The sequence below is a fragment of the Melozone crissalis genome, unplaced genomic scaffold, assembly GCF_028551555.1.
Source record: "Melozone crissalis strain CALT ecotype California unplaced genomic scaffold, PUWL_Pcris_2 ptg000018l_1, whole genome shotgun sequence".
Taxonomy (NCBI): Eukaryota; Metazoa; Chordata; class Aves; order Passeriformes; family Passerellidae; genus Melozone; species Melozone crissalis.
Window position 1 is genome coordinate 40,744,072 of NW_026535796.1, and position 26,839 is coordinate 40,770,910.

The 26,839-nt window shown below is 36.9% G+C and overlaps 1 protein-coding gene across 1 annotated transcript; it reads right to left on the reverse strand.

Annotated features, from left to right (window-relative positions):
• On the reverse strand, positions 1–25,770 carry TRIP11 (thyroid hormone receptor interactor 11). The gene is made up of 20 exons (XM_054275566.1): positions 25,617–25,770; positions 23,295–23,371; positions 22,226–22,336; positions 20,856–21,131; positions 19,970–20,038; positions 19,098–19,263; positions 16,850–17,212; positions 16,124–16,164; positions 15,049–15,252; positions 11,015–14,044; positions 10,667–10,807; positions 10,255–10,448; positions 9,149–9,312; positions 8,721–8,824; positions 8,381–8,480; positions 4,629–4,710; positions 3,721–3,835; positions 2,999–3,121; positions 1,586–1,733; positions 1–241 (listed from the first exon to the last, which is right to left on the reverse strand). Exons 1-20 carry the CDS (start codon positions 25,753–25,755, stop codon positions 33–35), a joined length of 5,856 nt encoding a protein of 1,951 aa, XP_054131541.1. The 5' UTR covers positions 25,756–25,770; the 3' UTR covers positions 1–32.
• Between the last annotated feature and the right edge of the window lie 1,069 nt (positions 25,771–26,839).

Genomic DNA, 26,839 nt, shown 5'->3' on the forward strand with positions numbered 1-26,839 from the left:
AAAGTGCTATCATCGTACTGATACAAGGTCATCTATTGTTTTAGGAGGTCTTTTAAAACAGCACCAGCACTGGCATCAGGGGACACTGGCAGTGGTGTAAAAGTAGGCAATGCATCAGAAATAGGTTTCATAAGCAGATGTCCAGAACTACTAGCTGGTGTTATGAGAGGCACTGCTGCAGATCGAGGTGCTAAAAATGGATTTGCATCTGGTCTTCTACCCATTCCTGAGACTGGAGAATCTGGAATATAGAAAAACCCAAACCAACAATGAAAACACTTTGTTAAAAAGCATTCCTAAATCTATCCAATTTTTCAGCATTTGTTCAGAGACACGTTCTAAAACTGCCTATTACTTCTGCAACATGTAAGTCCTTGAAAATCTCCTAGCCATAGACTGTAGACACCTTCAAAGACTCCTATTGTCTCTGACTACTCTCATAGAACCATAGAATCCTTTAGGTTGGAGAAGACTCTTAAAATCAAGTCCAACTGTTAATCCAGCAATGCCAAGTCCACCACCAAAACTCTGTAACAGCTCAAGCTACCCAAGAAAACGTGCACATCTGACAGGCAACATGAACACCCTTTGCAGTTCACTTCACCTTTGCAGTGCCAGACACAAAGTATCTGTCACACTCACTCCAGCACTGTGCAGAGGTGTAAGGGCACATGCACTACAATGCAGAGCACAGGAAGGTTTCCCAACACATGGCACAGCTTCCCCAGGGTCAGCCCCAAGAAAACCCCCATAAATAAACAGCACTTTGTAACAATCAACTACTTTAGGTGAATTGAAAGAAGCTTTTTTAGCATCTCATGCTATCTCTGTACATACACATAATATCTAGGGGTTTGGTGTTCAGGGCTTTTTGTTTTAATTTTCTTTTGAGTTTACAGCTAAGTTTCAAACAAAGCAAGCTTCTGCAAACCAGCAGGCCTATATTAAGGTGAAGTCCTAAACATTTGTAAAAAGTTAGGTCCAAACTGGACTAGCTAAATTGAAGATTTGAATTTTAAATTATTTAAGACAAAAGTTCATTCATTTAACATGTATAATATAAGCTGAACTGTTCTCTGTCTTAGAAAAAGTCAACACTTCTGCACAGCTTACAGAGATTTCATACCAGGCCATACACTTAACTGATTTTTTTTTGTTTCTCTCTGAGCAACCAGGTTCTACACACACCAGAGAGATGCTGCAAAGTTGTATTACTTGCATTCTTCACTCACTTCAACACAAGCTGATCAACAGGGATGCTGAAAATCAGGACTGGGTTCACTGCTACACTGTATGAAGTTGTCTACACAGCAACTGTTTGACTCTAACAGGTGCTGTTAAATCCTTCCTGTATCAAAGAGAATTTGGTTCCTCTAATCTTCTGTATTGAGAGTTTAGAAAGTGAGGTATAGATGCAATGGGAAGGAGAGACAGGAGAAGAATAAAAAAAAAAAAGACAAAAGTAGGACATGGTTGGGGAGAAGAAATCAAGTTCTTAATTTACAAGTGAGGAAGCACAGAAGCATTAAAATCCTCTTGAAAATTCTACCCTTAGTTATGTTCTGTGTAAAGATTAGAATGTTACCTTGCATTTGACTGTTGGGTGGAGTACTGCTAGTTTTACCAGTTCCTGCTGCTCCTAAAGGTTTCATGTGATGAACAGAGAGCTTGGGTGGGGGAAGGCTTGGGGAAGATTCAGTTTCAAGGAATTTCACGAACAGTTCTGAAAAAGACTATAAGAAGTTACTAGTTATTATATTTCACTGATGCTCTGGTGAAAAGCACTAAGTCAAAAATACATATATACATAAAATAAAAAGCTGTCAAGTGCCCTGCAATCAATTTTTTACTTGTACTTAGTACTAAGCAGTCCTCAGTGAGAGACAAATTTATTTTCAAAATACACTCTTTGTTGTTGTCTCACTAAGAGGCATTTATATAAAATTGATAAACTCTAAAGATAACAAACTTACTTCTACCATGGTTCCATTATTGATTTAAGCCAGTTATTTCAAGAATTCTATGCTATTACTGACATTACAGTACTTCCTTAGTCTTTACTCAACAAATCTCTCCCTCAGAAACACATAAAACCCAATCTTTTCTCTTAAAGGCCCTGCATGCTTTATTTCATAAAGAATCTCAAATAAATGAAGCATGGAATGATTAAGATGTTGGTAGTATGACAAGATAAAATTTGGCTTAGTAAAGTCTGTCCTATTCACACAGAAGCATTAATTTTTCTCTTTTACTTCTACAGTTAATCAGACCACAGTCCTTTAGTGGCCTATGTGCCTGCACTATTTTAGGGAGAAAAAATCAATCCCTACAGTTCAAGATTATTTACAGAGATCCATTCTCAATATTTCTAGCTCAACTGAGCAAAAAACCAGTCAATCCAAAAACTCCAATCCCTCAGTGCTTGGTCCTTGACTATATTATTTACTGGCCTGCAAAATGGAAAGTTCTATAGATAAACTGCTCCTGTGGATCATGCTATTAGATCTGTTATTTTAAACTATTTGAAAACTTAAAATATAAGTTTTATATGCTGTACATAAGAGGCACTAGCTGCAGCAGCTGAAAAAGCTTCTCAATTTAAAGGACATATGGGAACACAATCATCAAAATACAATGTCATCATACTCTATACTGTTGAGAATTGTGTAATTCCACACTCTCACATACATTTAACTTCCAGCATTCATAGTTTGCAAGATGAAGTCCATACTGTAAGAGAGTGATGCCAGGAACCAGTGGAACAGTAATTGTCTTCTGTATTAGAAGACAAGATTTATCACTGTGTAATTTTCAATGTCTAAATATTTCCTTAGTGCAGGAAAAAACCTTTTGCCAAAGCAGTTGCACAAAACAATTAAGGCAAGATACAGCAGCACCAGTAAATGTAGCTCAATATACTGATGAGCCAAACATGGCATTAATATGCAACTTCCCCATTTTTCCACTCAAACCAAGAGAACGAATGACTAATTCTTACACTATTAAAAATGTTCTGATGAGTTGGTCTCAAAGGTGTACTAGGAACACTCTTTGACCCAGCTCCTCCACCAAGCCAGCCAGTCACCCATCTTGTAACTCCTCTTTGCTCTTCAGATAGTAACTAGAGAAGTATTTAAGGAAAACAAAGTTAGGAAACAACAAAAATAAAGCAGCGCATAAAAGAAAGTGAATAAATACAAGCTGCAAGTCGACATAACGTGTCACTCTTAGAGATAAATACAAATTTTTATTGTTGTCAAAATCATATTCTCCACCTCCCAAAGAGATGGCAGTCTAAAAACTTGCCTCTTTATTTAAAAACATAAGCCTCACATTTTCCACAATAACTACTGGTACATATACAACAGGCTTACTTTTCTGTAACTGATATATTACAGCTACTCTACACAACAGCACAAAATGCTTTCCTTTCTGCATCAGCATTCCTCAGCAAAATGAAATCTACCCTATTAAAACAACATTATCAAAAGATGAAGATAATCATATAAAAAACATTAAAAAGTCCCATATAAAAAAAAGTGAGAGAAAAGAAGAAAAAACACTTTCCCTACAAAATGTGCAGGGACATTTACCTCAGCAGCAAGTCATTCTACTTTCAGACAAGGATACTGGGAAAAAAAAAAGAAAAGAAAAAAAGGAAAAAGAGAAAAGAAAAAAGGAAAAGAAAAAAAAAGTGCCTCGTTTTCTGCAAAGTATTACCTGATCAAGTTCCTCCTTTTTCAGTCCCAAAATACTTCCCATTAACCTTAACACTTCAAGACGTTTATTTTTTGGAGTATGAAAATGACCAATGAAGAGATTTCTCATCAACAGTCTGCAGAATAAAAGAAGGTAGTTATACAAGCTGCTATTGTGTAACAGCTGACACGACAATATTGATGCATTTATTCCTCATACTCTTCTCTAATTTACAGTAATATAAATGAACACACCAAATACAAATAACTAAAGGGTACCTCACCAATTTCCTCTAAGTTATTTCTTACACAGTGTGGATTTGGACAGTATTAGCAATATTGTATGCAGTGAGGTGAAACTGAATGGTAATATGAGCTATTTGGATGTACATACTACAGTCAGAGAAAATCTTTGTTCTAAGATCTTGATTCAGCAGAGTATTTAAAAAGAAAGCTCTGTGTAGTCCCAAACCAAGACATAATGAAGGGGGCAGGGGAGCCCATCTGCCTACCCCTGTTCCAGTTCTGCTGGGTAGAAAAGAAAAAAAAAAAAAAAGCACCAAGGAAGAGATTTACATGACATCCAGGTGATGCAGACACATGAAAAGGCTTGCTGTTCACACCCTGAACATTATAAAATATGCTCATTAAGAACTCTTATCTCCATTTGCAGAGCTGATGCCGCAGAAGTGCACTTCTGCTTAAGAAACAAATCAGTGAGCCAAAGTCACATATCTATTGGTTTTACTAATCAAAATGACTATTTACAACCACCAAGCAATTGAAAAATGTCAAAATAATAGAAGTGCAATTACAAGACAACATACAGAAGTACAATCCTCTACTACACTGGCAACTGCGAGTGCCACATCTGTACATTGAGAGGAATAAACCCAAAAACTTAGACCAAATATTTCATTAAAGACTTACTTGTCCACTTTTCCTTCTGTGCTGTTCATAAGGTTCATTAATTTATTTTGCATATCTTCTAACATTTCTCTTCTGACCTCACCTATAAACGTAATGTCACAACAAAAGAAACAAAAACTTTGAAACGTTGTTGCAAAATCAATCAGTAATATATACCTTCATAAACATTGCTATGGTGCTTTTAAATAAAAAGCAAAACCAAAAAATCTATGTGATTTTTTTAAAAAAAGGTGTCAACTTAGTAAGTCATTGCTATTTGAAACCACAAGCTGACATCTCAGGAATGATACTCAAAGTTAAAATACAGGACCACACATTAAATAAATACATTGCAGAAGGTCTGATGAACTGCTCTTTTATATCTAAATAATACAGAACTAGAAAGAAACTCTTCAGCAAGGTCTGTAGTCTTGTGGTGGCAATCTTCTTCAGAAAGACCAAATTCCATGGTGGCATCAGGTCTTTTTGATCTCTGCCCATAACCTCCAATATTATCCAAGCCCAGGTATTCTGTGTACCCTACCATCAAGTTGCTCCTTTGAAGCACCAAGGAGTTCTTCAGTTTCCTAGATGCATTATTTGCTAGCAGAGCAACATCAGGAGCTTGTTGAGGGTCTGCTCTGTTTGGACCCTTCCCACTCCTGTGACTGATGCAAGCCCTGGAAACAGCATGCTGGGACACACTAATGCACCATAGAAACAGTGTTGTGCTTCAAAATTCAGTATTCTAGCAAGAGAAGCAGACATATGCAAGATGACCCCTACTTTTGGGAACAAAACCATGAATGGAAGAGATGAAATGCTACAGCTACCATGAACCAAAAACATGACTGAGAGAAAAATGACAAAGACTTCAGTCAGGCATCATGGCCTGCAAGCTGAATAAGTAGGCCAGAATTATAAGTCAATGAATGTGAGGTGGCCTAAGACCAGAAAAACAGCAAAAGTGTCATTTCTCACCAGACTGGGGTTCTGCAACATACTACCTCTGAAGCCTAATAAAAGTACAATTGAGCCTTATTCAAACACAAAAACCTGACAAATATACTGTAAAATGGACTGTCTGTGTGAAGACCAACTCTAATTACAGATATAAGCAGATGGGATGAACTTTCTCTCTTCTCTCCCTATGAGGTATAATGCTTACCTCCAAATCCTTTGGAAAAACTGCTGGTCAACTTAGTTTTTAACAGTTTTTGGGCTCATGTTAGTTAAAAATTCTTCATTAAAAAGCCACAAAAGACACGCTTTTGTTTCATCTATCTTATAGTTAATTTCTAAAAAGCCTCAACATCTTTGTAAGAAAAATGACTTCTATGAATTTTTGCCACCTTCAAATAATCTGTGGTGCATGGAAAGGGATTCCACTCATTTCCACAACTTCCAATCTTTAATAAGTACATGCCACAACTATGTTGACAAAACATAGTTCTCAATTAACACTAATTAATTAACTCCATGAGAATTCACACAGATTTCATATATATACACACATCAAAGAGCCAGTCTGTGAAATGGATGCAACCTACTATGCCCTGTTCTCCTGTACTCCACATCTTTATGCAAACATTTTACTTCACAAATATGAATTTTAAGGAGTACAGAATAGAACAACCTAATGTCATGCTGGGAAAGCTCTTATTCAAGAGTAAGCTCCTCATTCAAAGCAAGTTAAAACTAAAGGAAAACCTGTATTATACAACAATGTATCTTGTAACAACTACATCCATATGCATTGAATTTCATTCCAATAATGTGACTGCTCTTCAGCACTTCTCTCTCAACACACCAGGGTGAGGCACAGGAGAATTAATCCATGGTTTCAAAGTTTACATTTACTTAAAATTATGCTGCTTTGTAAATATGGTTAAATAGGACACCAACACTTGAAGGAAAACATAGGCAACATGATTATAGAATGATACAGCTGCAGGAGCATACATAGGTGAGTTGTTATTTGCATGTCCACAGAGCAGAAGGGAATAGAGAGTCATGCCACCAATGCCACAAAAAGATAAACAAGCAGCATTTGAAAACAAATTTCAATTAAATTTTACACTGTTGCTATTTCTCTACAAAGCAAGACAATTTTGAGTTGCTTTTTCGATTTTTATTAATTTCATGTATTCCTTTATGATGGATCTTAAAACAAAAGTATTAATAATTAAAAAAAATTAAAAGCGTTAATAATTTAAATGAAAATTGATATCAAAGAGGATCAACTTTTCAGGACCACTACAGAGCTATATTCCATCCACAGTGATTATGCAACTTTATCTTAAAAATATTTTTTAAATGGAACATTTCCCTCTAAAATAGAATCCTACAGCTGAAAAGGACTTAAACATGTACTTGGGGTGTATGAAAAGACTAAGTAACAAAAATGTCCTGAGCCAAAACTCAGCATGGACTGCTGTAAACCAGACAATTACAGTGTCCAATAATTTGTTAACCATTTATGGCAATCCAGAAAACTGCATCTGGTACATCTTATACTTTTCCATTAAAATCACTTCTTCTGCCAAAAAATCCATGAAGAAATCCTTCAAAAGACTTGGCTAACAAAACTGTGTCTGGGAATGTATTTGGCCAATTTGCAATAAGACATTTTATGTTTTCTTGTATAAATAGAGAATACGAAGTGTTATTTTTTCTTTCTATAAAAGTCATTATTTACCCTACAACAACATTAAAGTGCTGTTTCCTTTATGCAGCAATTCCATTTCGATTTTTTTATCAAGTACATTGCTTGTCAATACAACACCGCTTGATACTCAGTTTTCTCTGTGAGTTTAAATCCCTCCTGCTTTCTTAAGCAAGGTTTTAACAACAAAATAAACAGTAATGAAGAACTTCCCATTTAAGAGCAGTATTTGCCTATGCCAAAGTTAATTTCAATCCAGGATTTGTGAACTTTTGCTGTGAATGTCTGTAGTGAGATATAGATATACAGATCAGTCAATTCAAAAGCAGATCAGTAGTTGTACATTATGTAGCAGTTTGAAATTTAATTGAGCTTATAAAATTCATATGTGAACTCAGGAAGCACATCTATGATGCCCACTTGGATGCCAAAGTGCACTTGGAGAGAAGTAAATTTAAGTAAGTACACATTCAAATATGTAGCAGAAAAGCAATAGACTGTTTTTTGTAGAGCTCTTGCTGGAATCTTGAAGATTTTCCAATGAGATCTCACACCACCTATCTGTCATAAGCAAGAATGCTTCAAGAAAACATCACTTATTACAAGAGTAAGACTTATGATCATTTAAAAAGGTATAGCAATAATTAGTTGCATATGTTCAAAGCATGGGTTACCACTGCACCCAGCAGAGATTGCAGTCACATCTGTGCAAGAGCTGCTGCCTCTATGTCTTGTACCCACTGCACACCTTTACCTCACTGCGCTCTGTATCTATGTCAAATATGGTAGCTACTTTGGAAAATCTGACAACATTTGGCCTTTCACCAACTTTTAAAATAGACACAGAGCTAATTCAAGTGTCTTGGTATTTACAGGGAAAAACCCCCAAAATCAAAAAAAACTTCTACAGGGCTTTCTTTTGAAAAAGATGTCTAACAGAAGGTAAATATACTTTTTTATACTTGCTTTATAAACAAGGAAGTCATCAAAATGTGGCACAGAATTAGTCCCTCATAGGATATGAATTTTGGTAAGTTTCTAGGAATATTACATTATCTCCTCAGCTGTTGAAATATTTTAAGCAGAAATACAAAAAAAATGTAGTTACCTTCTTTCTTAAGTTCTTCAATCTGCTCCTCTTTGATGTCAAGCTGCTCAGTAAGCCTGGATGCTGCATCCAGAGCAGCATTTGCCTCTTCTAAACTCTCCTAAATAGAGGGTAGGAAAGGAAAAAAAAAAAAGAGAAGCAGGGAGATCAATATCACATTACCCTAATACCACACACATCATGCACAACAGATGAAGAGACTGCAATTACTTGTTCTTTCAAATAACTGGATTGTAAACACACTCAGAAAATAGAGTGTCAGCAGAAAAATGCTATTTTGCTTGCTCAGTGAAGAATTACAATTTAGTTTCACAATGCTCAATTTCATTATTTAGCCCACCTGCAGTGATACAACTTTTTCTTCTAGGTTTTCTGCTTTCTTCTTCCATTCTGCACTCTGTTTTTGGTGTCTCTCCAGCTCTGCTGAATACATAGCTTTTTCTTCTAAAGAATTAAAAATAAGAGACAAAACAAAACTATCTTAATTTACAACATGTAACTCTTCTTGGGATATGCAATTACAAAGCCTCAGCATTTTCATATCTGGTCTTCACGAGATAGAGGTGGAATTCAAATTCCATAAATGTGATATTGATCAACAGTTTTCACAGAATAGTTTTTTTCAAGTTTTTAATAGAGAACAGGTTTTGAAATTCAGGCTATCAAAAAGGAAACAAGGTAATCAATACTTCGAAAGCACCAAAATATGGTAACTATCCAGCTGCAAAATACTTGTTGCAATCTTTGCTACTTTTGGACAAAGCTTACCCTGTTGGAACTGCTCTAGTACCATCTGCAGGTTGGCCAGAGACAGTGCATACTGCTTCACTTGGTCCTGGGAGATGGTCAGCTGCAGCATGGTTTCATCTCTCTGCTTGGACACTAGGTTTAACTGCTCTTGCAAAGATTCAACCTGCAGACTAGCCTGATGGCTTAATGAAAACAAGATACATTACTTAAATAACAGAACTTATCACAGTGAAAATTAAATCCCACCAAAAAAATTCTTACCAAAATTTTTGAGCTCAATTTACAAAAATTATGGTATTTTCCCCCCAATTCCTCTTTAAAAACAAACAAACAAAACCAACCTAAAAAGAGATTTAACAGAAGTCTGCCAACAAAATTTTAACAATCAAAGAAAAAAAATACCAATTAACGTCTTTTGGTTGAAATGCATTAGAAAAAATCCTATTTTTTGTTCATTATTATAACAGCATCTTTATAAAAAAAAATCTGGATCTTCCTAGTTGTCTGCTTCAATTACTATGAATGAATAGGTCTTTCTACCAGGTTTTACTTTTAACCCCAGTCTCCAAGAACTCAGTACATCTTCCTACTTACTAATGACTGAATGCTCCACTTTATTTCCCATTGTGCCAAAATATTCTAGCCTCCCAGATTCTGCTACTCATGAGAAATGCAGTGCATCTTGCTCTATATGTTTACACTATGAAGAAGGAATTTCTCAGCAGTGTATACTTTCCATGGTATCAGGGACAAAGTACTAATGTGTAAGTGTCTCTAAAACAATTCACAAGTCATGACACTCACAGACAATGCATGCTTGTGTACTGAAGAATATAAAATAAGACTCTTTCAAACTTTAACACACAGCTAAATTGATGGGTTAAGGATTTTTTTTCTAGTTCTAAGCACTGTTGATGATGTAAGGTTTCAATAGTTGTTACTGAAAGGAGAAATTCATTAAACTCTTGACAGTAGCCAAGTATATTTCAAATCACCCTCATGATTCTGAGTAACAAATGTTCCTATCTTTTTGTTTTTTCAAGTACTTAGTATGCTACAGGATAGAAGCTCAGTATAATAGAGGCATGAGCATCAGTTTAGTTAACTGTGATATTTAAGACTACCTGGCATTCTCCACTGCAGTAGATGAGGATGCAAGTTTTTCTTCCAAAATCAAAACCTTTTTTCTCAGCTTGACCTCTCTGTCTTCTGCAGCTAAAGCCTCTCTGGTGTATGAGTCTTCCATTTCCAAAAGGTGATTCCTCAACCTCTCCAGTTCCTGATTTAGGCGCTGCTCCTTCTCATGCAAATGCTGCACCTGTGTAGAACATACCATAAGTTGCTTGGACTGTCACTTCATATAAAAAAAATTAAGTAAAAAATGTAACGCATATCCATTGAAGCACATTGCTAGTGTATTAATTTTAAATGCTTTTAACAAGTGACTGCTACTAAAATAATCCAAAAAATATTACAGATGCAATTTCTTACTCATTTTTCGTTTATTTCTTGCAACTATAAATGATTTGGTGGTACCTCACTCTGCAGAGCACTGCTCTCCATTTGCTTCTGTTTCAGTGCTACCATCACTTGGTCTCTCTCCTGCTGAAAAGTAACAGCCTTTTCCTGCATTGATTTAACTTCATTTAACAGCTGATTCAATTCTCCTGTCTTGCCCTGTTGAAGACATAAACAAATATTTCAAACATGGCCAGCAATTTTACCTGAGGCATAGTCTTTGCCAGGAAGAGTGTAAAGATACAACTTATCTAACAAGGAACAGGGCAGGACATCTATGGCCTTGCAACACAAAAATACTCAGGAAGCATATTACTTCGAATCCGTCTACTTTGAAGAGATAGTCAGAAGTATCAAAGTACATACCTGTTCTTTGTCTTTCAACAGCTTCTCAAAAGCAAGAGCTTTTTCCTTCATTGAGTGAGACTCAAACTCTTTCTCTTTCAGCATCATTGAAAATTGCATATTAGTCTCCTGAAGTGCACGGAATTCTGTTTCTTTTTCCCTGCACCTTGCAACTATTTTTTCATTTTCTTCTTTCAGTTTTCGAATATCCATTTCTAAAATTAAATTTCTTTCTTTTAGATTAGTTACAGCTTGCTTCAAAAGCTCATTTTCATTTTCTTTGTTACTAAGATTTTCACTCACAGAAAGTAACTGATCACTTTTAGATTTAATTAATATATCTTTTTCTCTTAGTGACTTCTGTAACACATCATGTTTTTCTTTGATCTGTCTCATCTCTGATTCAGTTCCTTCTTGACTCTTTCTTTCAATCTCTGATGCTGTAGCAACAGAATCAGATAATCGCTGATTGTTTTCCTGAAGAATCCTGATAGTTGAATCTTTTTCTTGTAACTTTTTTTTCAGTTGTTCCAACTCATTTTGAAGGAGTTTAGATTCCTCACTGAGCGCCTCAGGAGGACTGCATTGAACACCTGAAAGCTGTGAAACGGTGGCAGCTGTTGCCACAGATGGTGTTACCAAATCCAGTTTGCTCAGGAGGAGATCCTTTGTGCTATAAAGCTGTCCTATGCTGTGTTGAACTTGTGCTAATTCCTGGCTAAAACTTTTCAGCTTTTTCTCATTCTGTTCATAACTCTGAATCAAGCCATTATAATCTACTTGCAGCCTTGAAGTACTATCACTTTCAACTGAAATTTGTGCTTGCAGCCTGTGCAACTCTTCCTGGAGGTGAGCTGACTCATGCTGCATGTTCTGCACCGTGGTTATTACCTGTTGTTTCCACTCCTCCATTTTCTTTACTTGCTGTTTCAGTTTATCACGTTCTTGCAGAAGTTCCTCAAACTGGTTACTGTTCACCCCCCCTGCCCCATTATCAGCACCTGTACTGGATGTCTGCAAGACAGTCAGTAAGGTTTGGCATTTTTGACTTAGGGCATCTATTTCAATGTCTTTTTCTCGAATGATACGGGATAGATTCTGAATAGTTTCTCTAGACATTTCTTGACTGCTGTTTTCAGATCTATTGGATAACCTTCGGTTCTCTTCCTGCAACCTCACCAGAGCTGCTTCTTTAGCAGCGACCATGTCCATGATATTACGATACTCTGTTTTTAACTGACTGTTCTCCCTTGTCTTTTCACTTAGAACTGCTAGTACTTGTTCTCTTTCCAGAACATAAGCTTGCAGCTGCTGCTGAAGGGAAAGAACATCCTGTCTGTAGGAAGCTGAGGAAACTCTAGCATTAAGAGCTTGTATTTCTAAATCTTTCTCTTGAATGATCCGAGTAAGTTTACCAACTTCATCCTTAGACAGCTGATCAATTTGCTGACTTAGAGAAACATTCTTTTCATTTAACAGCTTAATCTCCATCTCCCTTTCCTTGATACCTTTGACCAGTCTTTCAATTTCAGCTTTAGATAAGTCATGCTTTTCATTTCCATTTTCTCCATTAAGAGTCTGAACCTTGGTTTCCTGAAAAAGATCAGAAGCATCAGTCTGAATAATCTGTCTCTCTTTGTGCAACTGAGTTTTAATTTGTTCAATTGTTTTCTGCAAATTTTTGATTTCCTCATCTTTTTCTAAAAAGAGTCTTTCATGTGTGACATTCATTTGCTGACACTGCAATTTGGACTCATCTATTTCCTTTTGCTGCTCCTGCAGTGACTGCTGAAGCTTCACTGTTGCTTGATTCTGATCTTCTATTGTTTTTTTGTGAACTTTTATTTCTTCTTCAAGATTACTCTTTATCACTTTTAACTGTGTTACCTCACTTTCAAGTTCAATAATAATATCTAAAGTTTTAGGCTCAACCACAGGTGTAGATCTACTTTGCTGATCCTTAAGCCGTTCAATTTCTTCCTTCAAATGATTATTTTCTTCCTTCATGACTGCAAGACTTCTGTCTTTTTCCTCCAAGTTCTGTTTTAAGACATCCTGCTTTTTTGAAACTTTCATATATTCCTCAAGTTCCTGCTTCGCCTGTAAGGCTTGATTTTTGTATTTTTCAATGAATACCTCCTTCTCTTTTATGAGATCCGTCAACTGCTTTTGTCCTCCTAAGCTAGTAGTCAACATCTCCTTTGTTTCTTGATGGTCAAGTTCCATCTGCTCCATGGTCTTTTTAAGCTCAGCAAGCTTAAAGTCTTTCTCTTGGTGAAGCTTCACCAGGCGCTCATGCTCGAGCTGCAGGGCACTGGTGTCCATACTACGGGCCTTTGACAGATCCTCAATAGTTTTCTCATAATTACGTGCTTGTTCCAAAAGCCTCTTCTCTGTCTCATTTAATTCACTCTCTAACTGCCTTTTCTCCATTTTCAAAGCCTCCACAAGAGTGTCTTTTTCCAAATGAACTTTCTTTTTCTCAGAAATGGCATCACTTAACTCCTGTTTTAGTTCTTCAATGGCTGCCATCAGCTTTCCATTTTCTATTCTGAGATTAGACAGAGATTTCTGTAGATCTTCATTTATTCGTTTGTTTTCTGAAGCATCATTCTGTAGTTTTGCAATTTCTACTTCTCTGTCTTTCAGAATCAGATCTTGACAAGTGTGGTTAGATTCCTCATTACTTTTTTCTGTTAACTTGCTCAAGGATACACCAAGTTCCTCTTCTCTTTCTTTTAGTCTCTGCTGCAACTCTCCAATTTCTTTTTTACTATGTGAATTACACTCATGGGCTTTCCTTAATTGTTCTTGAAGATCTTTAATATTGTCTTGTAGCTGCTGCTTAGTTATATGCAAATCATTAAGTGCATATGAACAGTGGCTTAGTTTTTCTTTCTGACTATCTAACTCTTTAATAGCTTTCATCTTCTCAGTTTCTAATTCTGATACCTTCTTTCTTTCACAATCTATGTCAAGTTTCAGCTGTTTGATGACACTATCAGTTTCTGTGTGTTGCTTCGACAGCTGCTCTTTCAGTGTAATCATATGCTAGAAATGAACACAAAACAGAATTCATTAGGGTAGCAAAAGCAGCTGAACTATGCACTTCATTCACTTCTATCCTCTAAACAATAAAAATCAATTGAGACGAAAAAAATGTTTCTTAGTCGCCAACATAAGTTGGCAAGTAGGACCAACTAGTCAATGCTAAATTAATTAAAACTAAATATCAAATAAGAACAGATTACATTTCACTACCAAAAAAAAAAAAAAAAACCACCACCCCAAAACAACCTTAACTACCTAAATGAAGAAACAAAAAAAGACCTTCTTAAAAAAAAAAGAACTGTCAGACTTTGTCAAGACATTTGGAATTCAGCAAACATCCATTGCTAAAAAAAGGGTGGCATTATATTTAAGTTATCTGTATATTCTATTTTCAACTTTTTGTTTCAACTTTGGATTAATTTTGTAGGTGATTCACTGGTAAATCAATACAATTGAAAACACATGGCTTGCAACTCAAATTACAGGTCAAATATACTGGAACTCCGACAAAGAGGTGTAATTATATATAATTGGTGACTTTTGTATTTCACGAATGCTCATACTATAAAGAACTTGCAAAAAAGTAACTTAAATATTCAACATAATTAAAAATTATAAAGGAAAGAGTTTCAAAAAACATTGTAATACATACTATCATAAGACAGATCAGAATATTATCAGGATAAATTTCATCAGAAATGTTGCAATGAAAAACCAGGGACTATTTAACTGGACTTCATAAAGTAACATCTCTTATGGATAGCTGAAATGCCGTTATTTCTTTTTTGTCTATAACAAGTGGGTTTTACTTGTGCTTCCGAATTTCACATTGAGATGGTAGATGGAGAGAAATACTGGCCCCAAGTATTTGTTTTTAGGCCTCAAAAGATAACTTATATTTCCCTGCTATCTATGTTCAAAGATCAACTTAAAAGACAAACATACATACACAGAACTCAAAACATTTATTCAGCAGTTCAATAATTAGTTGTAGTATTTATTACCTGAGTAGCTTCTTGATTCTGCTTGTCTAGTTCTTCCAACTCTGCTATTAATGTTTCTCTTTCAGCAATACTTTCATCTAATTCATGTTCTTTCCTTTCCAAATCTTGTCTTAACTGATTTATTTCTGAATTCTGATCCTCTGTATTCGAAGAAAGAATATTCTCATGTTTATGTTGTGCACTTGTCAGTTCCTTCTCAAGTCCCTCAAAAAAAAAAAAAAGTAAATATCAGACATTATCTTGCTGAAATTACATTAGAACTCTAAGCCTGAATAAACACTACCCCAGTTAAAAATTTTTTGCTGGGAAGTATTTCTCTCTACCATTCACACATTCATATTTATTTCTTCATCATTTGGTTTAAGTGCATAAACTTCTGCAAAAAAGCCATGGTATGGTAAGAAGTTATATCCACCTCTGAGGTATGAATTGACAGCTGGGATAAATTGTTATAATTGCAAGAGCCACCCTAAACACAGCCAGGCTGCATGGTGAGACAGAAGTTTTAATCAAGGGCATCTAAACAACATCATTATGAACAATGCTATGGGAACTCTTGAATGCATGCAAAACACAGAAAAACTCAGTTGAAAAATGCTACTGGATACAAAGTAAAACAAACCAAATCTCTCAAGTCTAAGAGTTCATAAAGGACCAAGACAACACCACCAAGAACTAAAGGTGTGATATGTTCCACCACTTCACTTCATCAGTAAGATGAAATGCATTATTATGAGTACTACACAGAAGAGAAATATTTCACAACTGGTAAGTGCTAAAACTGAAACATGCTAAAGCAGAAGTCAAAAATGACATATTTTACAGAATGTACTATTAGTACTTTGAAAATGTATGTTACAGCTTTCTAGGCAATAATGACATGGGTAGAACTTGAATGGTTTTCTTATAGAATACGCTGTGGAGTTTCACAAGCAAAAATGTATTGTTTCTATAAATTCACATATAATTACAGAATTAAAGTACAATTATTTCCTTTTATATTACGTTGCCTTTTATGTAGAAATGCAAATGTTAAAAAAATAAACAAAAAAAACCAATTTAGAAATTGCTTTACCTGATTTAAACTGGAAAGTCTTGCTATTTCATTTTCTGCTTCTATAAAGGAAAATGAAATCAAATAGATAATTTACTACTTTTCAAACAACAATAAAACAAAAACATTCTCCCACCTTGCTGAAACAGAACTCTGCTGCTCAAAGTGGATAGTTTCACAGCATTTTGTGATGACAAGCATGAGTGCCATAAAACACTCAAACATACCATCAGTCACCACCTCAAAGCAGATTATTACTTTCACAACTCATCCCACATTAGGGGGACTTTGGCACTAGAGTTCATCAGTTATGAAATATTACAACATTTTGAACCTACAGATATGTTTCTTAAACAGGAATATTAGTGTTTCCTAAAGGAGAAGATATGAGCAACTGAGTGTATTTATACACACACACAAAAAATGTACTTTTTGAATTTAAACAAACATCTTCTATTGAGGCTTACTTACCTTTAAAGACAAAAACCCCTACCAAACAGTTGGCAGACATGATTACTTCCCTAATCAGAAGCCCCTATGACAACCACAGTAGTCCTAACAGAATTCTCTTTTCTGTTTCATCTTACTTCAATGGACAATGCTTTTCTAGAACAGCAATACTTTAAAGGTACATATTCTCATATTCAGTTTTAAATTCATAAAATAAATTTTGAGTTTTAGAAGTGAAAACTTCTGAAAATATACTAGAAATAAAAAATAATAGTAAAAAAATCATAGTCTTAGTACCTAACAATGCTTGCTGTAGGCTGACAACATCTTGTGGCAGTGATGTCTTTGACTGGGGCTGCTTCTGTTCTTTCAGGAGAGCATCTTGCTCTGCCACAGACCTTTGAAGTGCATCAAAGTCAGATTTAAGCTTTTCATAATCTTGTGCTATTTGGATTTTTTCTAGCTTTGCAAATTCTTGCTCTTTCAGAAGATTTTTGTTTTCTGCTTTGGCAGAAGATAATTGGTGATTTAATTTTCTTATTTCATCCTCTAGGTCCTTTACAACCCGCAATTCTTCCACCTGTCCTCCATCTGGACTCTGAGCTTTTTTTTTCTGTTCAGTAATTTTAGAGTCATCCACGGCATCAGTGCTCACACCATCTAAAAGACAAAAGAGATTATTTGCAATATTAACCAAAACCATCACTCCAGATCTTTTGCTTCTCTTCTTTCACCTCTTCTCCTGACAGAGGGAGATAGACTAAAACAAAGACAGGTCATCATTAACAGAAAGCTTGGTTAAATAGGTTTAACATTTGGAGCTGTGCTATACACATTACTGGTAGGACAAGGAGCTTATTGAATACTTTCACATGCATGGCTCAAGACAATTTTAAATATAAGTGTTGCAAGACACTTATATATATTTAGTTTGCAATTTAGAATATACTTGATCCCCTCATGGTGAGGAGATGAGAATCTAATTTATCAGGATTTGGAATCTCTCAATTTTCTAAGAATAATTTATCAAACCCCATCTAATTCAGATTGATGCAAAACCCATTTATAATTTAATTAATTACATTCCAAAGGTTTGCCAAATAGTTGTTACAGAGAAAAACTCCCTCCAAATAATTTGTTAAATGACGCACAAAGGTTTTCAACTGAAGAAAAACATTTTTCAGAATTAACCTTTTTACAGATCCATCATACTCTCATACTATACTGACATTCATATTTCTCTATAATCTTCTATAATTTCCAGATATGTCAGACAGTACAAAAAGGCATCATCAGAAGAGTGCAGAAAAAAAAAGTTAAATGAAAGCACACTACTTGTGAATTCACTTTTGTGTCAGCTCAAACACCTGACCCTGTCCTAGTCCCTATTATGTTGTCAGACAGAATGACCAAAATAAAAATATAAAATATTCTAGTTCTTCAAAAGCCACTAGCAGTATTTATTTTGCAGATAAGTGGTGATGTAAAAGATAAGGGACTTCTGCCTTCAACTTCCTTATATTAGTCCTGCTGGTGGTGTATGTATATGAAGTGAAAAAACCTATTACATCTTAACAGGCATCTGATTTTAAGGAATAAATTCCCTATCAGTACTACCTTTAAAGTTAGACAAGCTGTAAAAAAAAAAAACTTCCCTTCTTTCCAAGAAGGGAATAGATCTCTTGCTCCAAAAGGAGAGTATATACTCTCTAGAAGTTCAAATTTTTCCAGGTAAATACAGAGGTTTAGAGGTAAAGTTTATGTATTTGTACAAAGAAGCCTCTTGAGGAAACCTAACTGGCATGACTATATCTAGGGAGGATGAAATACTTACAGGGCAACAAAAAGTTATTTGTAGGAACTCCTGAGCTTCTGCATTATAGTCATGCCACACACTAAGGTGTGGTCCTTACAGCAATCATAGAATCACAGCACAGTTTGGGTTGGAAGGGCCTTTAGAACATCTCGTTTCAACACCTGCATCATCATGGGCAGCAATGCCACCCACTAGATCAGGTTGCTCAAGGTCCTTTCCAATGTGGCCACAAACATTTCCAGAAATGGGGCATCCACAACTTCTCTAGGCAACTTGTTCCACTGTCTCACCACCCAATCTTTGAGCTTTTGTCAAGTAACCCAACTGGCACATAGTTCTCCAATTCTCCCAAAAGTTATTTTTTTGTCCTGTTACTTTGTTATCTTCGATTCAGTATGTCTTATCCTTACCTATAATCAGTTTAAGTTAAAAAAACAACCCAGAAAGTGCAAAATTCAGAGCACAACAATTGGTATGTATGCAAAATGACCCTTCAGATTGATACATTCCATAGATTAAATGCTATCACTCCAGTGCTCAAGCCAACCAGAGCGAATAAAAGATACTGGACACGTGTCTTAAACATGAAGCTGAACTGAAATTCAAATTTAAATTTAAATTCTAAACATCATGTATTTGATATATATTGTACTGGCACATGCATATTCAGCATTTTAACCCAAATTCAGCCCACATAAAATGAAACAGAAAGCATGTAGTAAGAGAGACCTTGCTGTAACCGATTCTCAAGCTCCTCAATTCGCTCCTCATATTCGCGCAGCTCTTCTCGGTGCCGACGACTTAACTCTACTAACTTCTGTCTGTGGGCATCCTGCAGTACTGACAGCTCATGCTGATGTTCATCTATTTCTTGACTTAAATTCTGTTTCAGCTCCTAAAAATATCATTAGAGAAACAAAATGGCAAAATACAGCACAGTGTCTTCTTATGTAAGAAATAATACAATACAAAAGAAAGAAGTTTCCCCCGGTCTAATTCAAGGATTTATTGAAGGATTTCTCACAGACGTCAGGTTATTTATCTTTGTTGATTGGGATTTTTTAAACACGTAGAAAGAAATTCCTTTTAAAAATATATTTACACAAATAGTATGCTCTCCACAAGAGCAAATACTAAACTAATGTAAATAAATTATAAGTCTTCCATACAAAGTGGATACACTAGAATGCATTTTTAGTAATTTTCCAGGATGACATGTAAAAGCTATATTTTACACATTCAACAAAAAAAGGCAACATGTTTCTGAGAAGGGAGAAAATATTCTGTATATCTAAAATACAGTTTCATAACTGATCAACAGCTTCACAAGTGATTTGCCCTTGTAAATACTAATGTCACTGTTTCAAGCTAACATACTGTAATTATCAAATCATACAAACACCCTTTCTCAGAGTAACTGTTTATAATATTGTACTGCTGACTGAAGGGTTGCTATGCTACTACATGCCCCCATGCATTTTTAATGATGTTATAATAGTGTTAGTTAAAATATTTACAAGTCATGTGCAAAACCATACACCATACACCATTTACACCATATGCAAAACCATGAAGAGTAAAGCACAAGTTTGTCATCTTACCTTAACAACATTTTGTAGTTTGCATATTTCACTTTGTTCAGCATCATTTGTGCCTTGCACTTTGGAAGACTAAAAAAACCCAAACCATATATCCATATGAAAAATATGATAAATACATGTATTTTTTTATCAAAGTGGTTCCTCTATTGATACTCAAAAGTAGAAAACAACAAAGCTAACATGCAGCAAAATAAAAATCCACTGTAATTCTGATTTTTAAAAAAAATACATTTTAATGGAAACATTTTAATTTTTCATGGATTTTTATTATTACATTACTACATATAATGGGTAAAAATTTGGAGTGGGGGTGTTATTGCTCATAGTAAGACAACAGGGTTGCTTAGTTTTGAGTATTTTCACATGGGAAAAGTATATCTCTGAAATCAGGCTATACCTGAAAAATGGTAACTCACAGCAGCAGCAGCTTGAAAGATTATATTTATTTTTGTCTCAACAGACCATTAATTATAACTGGCATATCAAGGACTGGGAGAAGAGAAAGTATAAAAGCATCCAATTATCCAACCACTACTTTGAACAGTACTGTGCTAGCAATAAAAATTATTAACATAGCCAAGAGGAAGGGAAGTATTTTTTGAAAGGCTGAACAACAATGAAACCCTGAAGACCCATTCTAGGTGAATGATCATGAAATCCTTTACCTAACTTGACAAATCATGCATAAAAGCATAGCAAAAAAGCATTTGGAAGTTAGTCACTGAATGTGTTCTTAGTGATGTGACAGCAAAAAAGGTTTCAGCTTTACCATCACAACATGTTGCTTCTAGAAATTTTTCAGCATGAACTTGCAAAAATCCAAGTGCAATGCAAACAATAATTTGGAGTGGAGAGAGAAGGGCAGTGTGGAAGGGAAACCACTCACCACTGCAATCTGTTTCCAGTGGTCAACCTCAGATTCCAGCCTGGAAACTTCATTGGACAATCTGTTTATTTCTTGCTGTGACCAGATTATATCTCCAAAATCCATGTCATCTCCTTCAAAACCTGAGGAATGTCTGACCTCTGGAACATAGGAGGCTGATGCAGTGGCTGCTGGCAAAACACCAGCTCCCAGCTGAGCAGTCTGAGCAGCTGTCTGTACTTTCTGCAGTTGTTCCTGTAGTGCATTCTGTCTGGCTTTTAGATGGCTGATTTCCACCTGGATATACAAAATAAAATGCATTGTTTGAATAAGAAGAATATCAAAATACACTCTACCCTTTGTGGCCTTATGAAATGTGAACCAAACAACACCCCCATCACAAATAACTGATCACTTTCACTAAAAAAATGAAAAAACCTCCAAATATTCTCATAATGGAGAAAAAAACCCCACCCTGAGCTCAAGTGTTATGAAGTACCTCAGACATACATGGGTTTTTTAGCAGTAAAGGTACACAAGCACTACAGCAATATCCAGGCTAACCAGTTATACAAAAAAAAAAAATATGTAAGAGGCTATTCAGACATGAAAGTTAAACAATATATAATGATTTTCTAGTTATTTTTATTACAATTGATTTCTTTTATGCTTAACAACTCAATGCAGTGAAAATTTACTCACAATGAAGTGAAATTATCTGCATGTAATTTTCTTGTAACAACTCTGTTACTGTATTTAACAAGCAGAATTTCATACATCTCATAGTTCTGCTTCCTCTAGTTCCCACATGAATTTGTGAACAAATGAGAAATGAAACTCCTTTTTGTGTATATTTCAGCATACTGGCAACTTTCTTCATTTAGGTCTATGAAATCTCATGCAATAGGCTATATAGCTGATGCTTCCATCACAAAGGGACATTTCATGAATTTTGAAAGCTAGCTCTGTTCTCTTTAATTGTATATGTTAAGATAAATAATGATGCCTAATAAATAATTGTTAAGATAAATAATGATACCTAAAGACAAAATTGTTTCAAATGGGAATTTGTTCCTGTTGCCTTCTTTTAAAGTAACTGAATCAGAAATAGAAAGCAGCAGAGTGTCTGTTCTCACAGTGATCCCAGAAACAACAGAAATTCTGACAGCTGCACGACATTCCCAGAGTGTTTTCTCTTGTCTCAATTACCTCCTGGCAGCTTGGCTTACATTACAGGATTTGATGAAATGTGTCTTAGTCTACATTAACAAACCAAGAAGCCATAGCTGTGACCAGTATTTCCACTGGAAGAGAATAGACACTAGAACAAAGGCATTAAACAGCACAACAGGTAAGTTTATTGGACATACTGAGAAATTTTACTGTCTTACCTCCTTTTGTTGAAGCTGATTGCGGTACTCGATAGACAACTGCTTTATTTGCAGCTCTGCTGCTTCATGCTTTTCTTCTAAGTCACTACAGACTTTTTTCAATCTATCATTCTAGCAAAAATGAGAAATGAATGTTGGTAAACTTAGAACAGTCCTTAAAGAATCAGAAAAGCACAAAGCTACTGGACAGCAAAGAAGTTAAATTGGTTCTCATGCTACTTCATTCAAAACACTCAGTAACACCAGTGTGTGGGCCCCAAATCACGGTTATGTCCAAGCTTTCCATTTTTATATGGCATGGACTCCAGCTCACTTCCAGAAAAAAGGGCTGCCATGACCAGAGATAAGTGCCAATAATTACAAAAGTCAGGGCTGAGTCACATCTTAGCAAGATCCACAGGCAGAATTTAAGAACAGTCACAAACCACAAACTGGAGCTAGTATCCAGTGTTTTCTCTCTGACCTCAGGCAAGAGCAGATGGCAAGAAACTAGAAAGAGGACAAGCAGGAACAGTTATGTCCCCAAAATAGTACCTTAACTTCACAATCCTCTTGAGGCCTGAAGGCACACATGAAAGTTATTTATTTAGAGACATAAAGAAAGTCACAAGGCTAACAAGTCCTATTCAAGAGTGCAGAAAGTCACTTTCCATGAGGGTACATGAGATTTTGAAGTGGTTTTGGAGAGGCACGAGCAGCCTATGTGAGAATGCCCAAACAGCAGGACAACAGAGAGAGAACAGGACCAGGGGAAATGCCCACATTTTTCAGAGCCAAGCCTACTGCTGCAGTCCAAGTCCTCCTGACAGGCAGGAACAGTCACAGTCAGCAAAAGATGAAAACTTGCAGCACATGCATAGCCCAATAAACATGTCTGTCCCTAAATAAAATGTGTGTTCCTAACTGTGATGGCAGTTTGGCACAAAACCAGAGTCACATTCTAACACCAGTCACCCTTGTTTCTGGATTTACCCAAGGACAAAGAATTTCAGTGCAATATTTCAACTTCATGCAAAACAAATCATAATCACTGCATTTAATTACAAAATAATGATCTAAAATTTCTTACTTCAAGCTTTTGTGCTGCATTAATACTTTCTATTTCTCTGAGTCTAGAATTGGACACATGGAGTTCTGTTGCTGCATCTGAAAGAAAGTGAAAATTTTCATTTTAATCACAATCCTTTCAATCTGTTAAGACTAGTTATTAATACATATCTTACTTCACACTACTTTTATGCTCATTCCTAGCTTAATATCAAAAGCTGTTTTTTATCAGAACACTGTAAGAATTATTTTTCAGACACTTTCTGTATCTAATTTAGTTCATTCATATTTAGGCTTTAAATCAAATCAAAACCCTAAGAGATTAGTACGCATTTAAGGTTTAATGTAAGGGAGATAAGTGTTTTACTTGACTATCTTGTGTCCCTAAACCTGTTTCTCATTTCAGACTTGTTCCTGACCTAAGAGCTGTGTTTCTCTGTAATGCCATGCAAAATTTCAAAACAAGTATTAATTTCATTAAATGCACATAAGTGACTGAACTTTCAGAAGAAAAATCAAACCACCCACACCCAACAAAACATCAACCCCATAAGACTCATTGTCTCTAAAAAGGGGATACATCTACCATCCCAGTTTATCCAACAGAAATGGCATGTAATTCCAGATACATTTTAATGATCAATCTTCCTTAAATTGACTATGATTACTCCTCCTATGTCCCACCTTTAATGGACAGAAACACCACATTGCCTTTTAGCAATGAGAAATCATCCTGAATTGATATAAAGCAACCTTAACAATATTTCAAAATCTGAAATTGTACTACTTTCCAAGTAAATACTGAATTTCATTATTTCTCATGTGCTGTTTAAAACTGAGACAGCTCAAGCACTGACTGCAGAGGAAACAATCTACACATGAAAACTGTGAAATGAAGATGTGCAAGTCCATAATCCACAAACAACTGATGGGAGTCAGAACACTGAATGCAAAGGATAATATTAAAACCTAGCAAATTTTGACCAATTCAGAAATTAAAAAACCCCAGACTGTAAGGAGCTACTTGAAAAGTGTTGTTAAGGCCACATATTATTTAAAGGTTTTTACAGAAGAGTACTTGGATGGCACTAGATTTTTTACACCCTGGAGTCCAGTCATCATATGAATGTACTACCCTGAAATTTTTAGGAGACTGAAGTTGTTCACAGCAGTATCCAGCAGTGAAGCACACCTGGAACTAACTACTAAACATCTGTACATCTCTTTCACACAAACTCGTACACCAATGTGAATTCACAATTTATCCTTCAAAAAGCAAAACAAACACTCTAGATGACTGCACAGCTCAGGAAAATAAAATATTTTTTCACAATACTTCATAGATGAGAGACTGTAAACTAAATAGAATTGCTTAATTTCACATTTAACATGACTATGCAGAAGTCTTAGCTGTTGTAGTTTCTATTCTTAACACTGTTTTGAGAAAGCTAACTTTTAAAATAATTTATAGTTACATGACGGTAATACTAGCAATAATAATCTATTGATACTTATTACCACATTATACAACAGCTTTACTAAAGTTTTTTTCAAAAAAAACAAGTCATTACAAAAAAATATGAAGAAAATATTATATTGCAGAACAGATTCACTATTCACTACTGGTTTACAGTATATCTTATTCTGACATCTCTGGGTTTTTTTGTTTTTGGTTTTTTCCTCTAAATTTCTGTTTTAAAGATAAATCGTTGTAGCCACTAATCCTTATAAAGCAAGGTTCTCCTACTTGGCTATAAGGGAATTGTAGAACCTGACAGGTTTCTCTGGGCACAACTGAAATATAAACAAAACACTGACAAACACTGAACCTTTGCCTCTGTGACACGTCACACTTAGATCACACCAGTGGCAAAACAACCTCTGCACTACAACTCTGCAGTTTTATGGAACCGGTGTAAAAGCAGCTAATTAACTGAGAGTTTATCTAAACTGAGCAAACAGAAAGGAAATTGAGTGTTGTTTGAGTGCTGCCATTCCGGAGCAACATAACACTTCACGGAATTCAGAAACCTCTCAATAATAAGCCTAAAACGGGTTCACATCTGCTATTAGAGCCTGGGACTATATTTGTGTATTCTCCAGATCCTGAGATCATGAGAGCGGAGTAAAAACAAAAACAAAGGCAGCAAAGGCAGCAAAAGCAGCAGCATTCGCGAAAGGCACCAAGCGGCGACCGGCTCCCTGCGGGCCGGTGCGGGCAGCGCAGGCCCCGCCGCGGTCGGTGCGGAGGGGACCGGCGGCTGGAGGAGGAGGAGGAGGAGGAGGAGGAGGAGGAGAGGAAGAGCTCCCTCACGGAACCAGGCCCGTCCCGAGCCCCCCTTACCGCCCACTTCCTCCGCGCCTTCCAGAAGGATGTCCTTGGTGAAGCTGGAGATCTGCCCGGTGAGCGAGGACAGGCTGTCGCCCACCTGCCCCAGGGACTGGCCCAGCCCCGAGCCCAGCCCGCCCAGCCACGACGCCATCGCGGCTTCGGGGGCTCCGGGCCTCGCTCGGCCCTGCCGGGCGGCCCCTGCAGCCGCTGCCCGCGGGCCAAGGGGCCGCCTCCGCCTCCCTGCTCCTCGCTACTGCGGGTCGCGGCTCCTGCTCCGAGCTCAGCACACCGGGCTCGGCAACTCGTCCGTCAAAGCCGCGCACATCCTGCCGGCTCCTCCGGCTCAGCAGCTTCTCCCAGCTTGGCTTGGCTTGTCTTGTCTGGTCTGGTCCCGTCCTGGCTCAGCGACTCCTCCCGGCGGCTCCGGCTGCTGCCACCTCAACGGCCGCCATGACACCCCTCCCAAACACCATCGAGAGCAGCGGCCCGGCCAGAGCGCCGCCTCAGAGGCGGATATGGCGTGGGCGGGAGCAGGGGATGCCGGGATGGCGGCGTGGAGCGCCGTGTGATTATCGGCAACTCGCCCGACCGGCTGGATATGGGCCATGAGCAAAACAGTGCGCTGTGCACGAGATAAGGCATGATTTGTGTTTGTTCTCACAACACACACGAGATCCTGGAGGCCCGGCTGCTTTGGATGTACGTGGAGTGGAATGGGAAGGGAGGACTGAGGGCACCCGGTCGGTGTCTATCAGAATCTGAGGGACAGGGGCCGAGGGGCCGCGTCCGGGCTCTTCCCGCTGGTGCCCAGCAACAGGACGAGATTTCTGCAGCGGGCAGAAGCTGATGCACAGCAAGATCCACCTGAATATCAGGAAAAGCTTGTTTACTGTGCAGTGACTGCTCGCTCACTGGAACAGGTTGCCCAGAGCGGCTGTGGAGGCTCCCTCCCTGGAGATACTCGGGATTCATCTGAATTCGGTGCCATGTGCTCTAGGATGACCCTGCTTGAGTAGGGAGGTTGGAGCAGATCACCCACTGTGGTCCCTTCTAACCTGACCCATCCTGTGATTCTTGGTTGTATTTCCAGCCAGAACCCCAAAACTGCTCCAATTCAAAGTTCTTTCTGTTTTTTTATCAAGCGAAGTATTTAAACTTGGACTACAAAGAGTACTGCACTGTTACAGAAAAAGCAGTTTTGTATCCATCAGAATGATAGTTATAAAAATGCTGAT

What these genes read in the sequence shown, in the direction of transcription:
- TRIP11 (XM_054275566.1), bottom strand. Translation starts at nt 25,755, where the DNA reads ATGGCGTCGTGGCTGGGCGGGCTGGGCTCGGGGCTGGGCCAGTCCCTG. An exon ending in TGAGAATCGGTTACAGCAAG is followed by an intron (nt 17,213 to 19,097) that starts GTCTCTCTTACT and finishes TTTGTCTTTTAG; the next exon opens with ATGGTGTGAGCACTGATGCC. An exon ending in ACTAGAGCAGTTCCAACAGG is followed by an intron (nt 8,825 to 9,148) that starts GTAAGCTTTGTC and finishes TTAATTCTTTAG; the next exon opens with AAGAAAAAGCTATGTATTCA.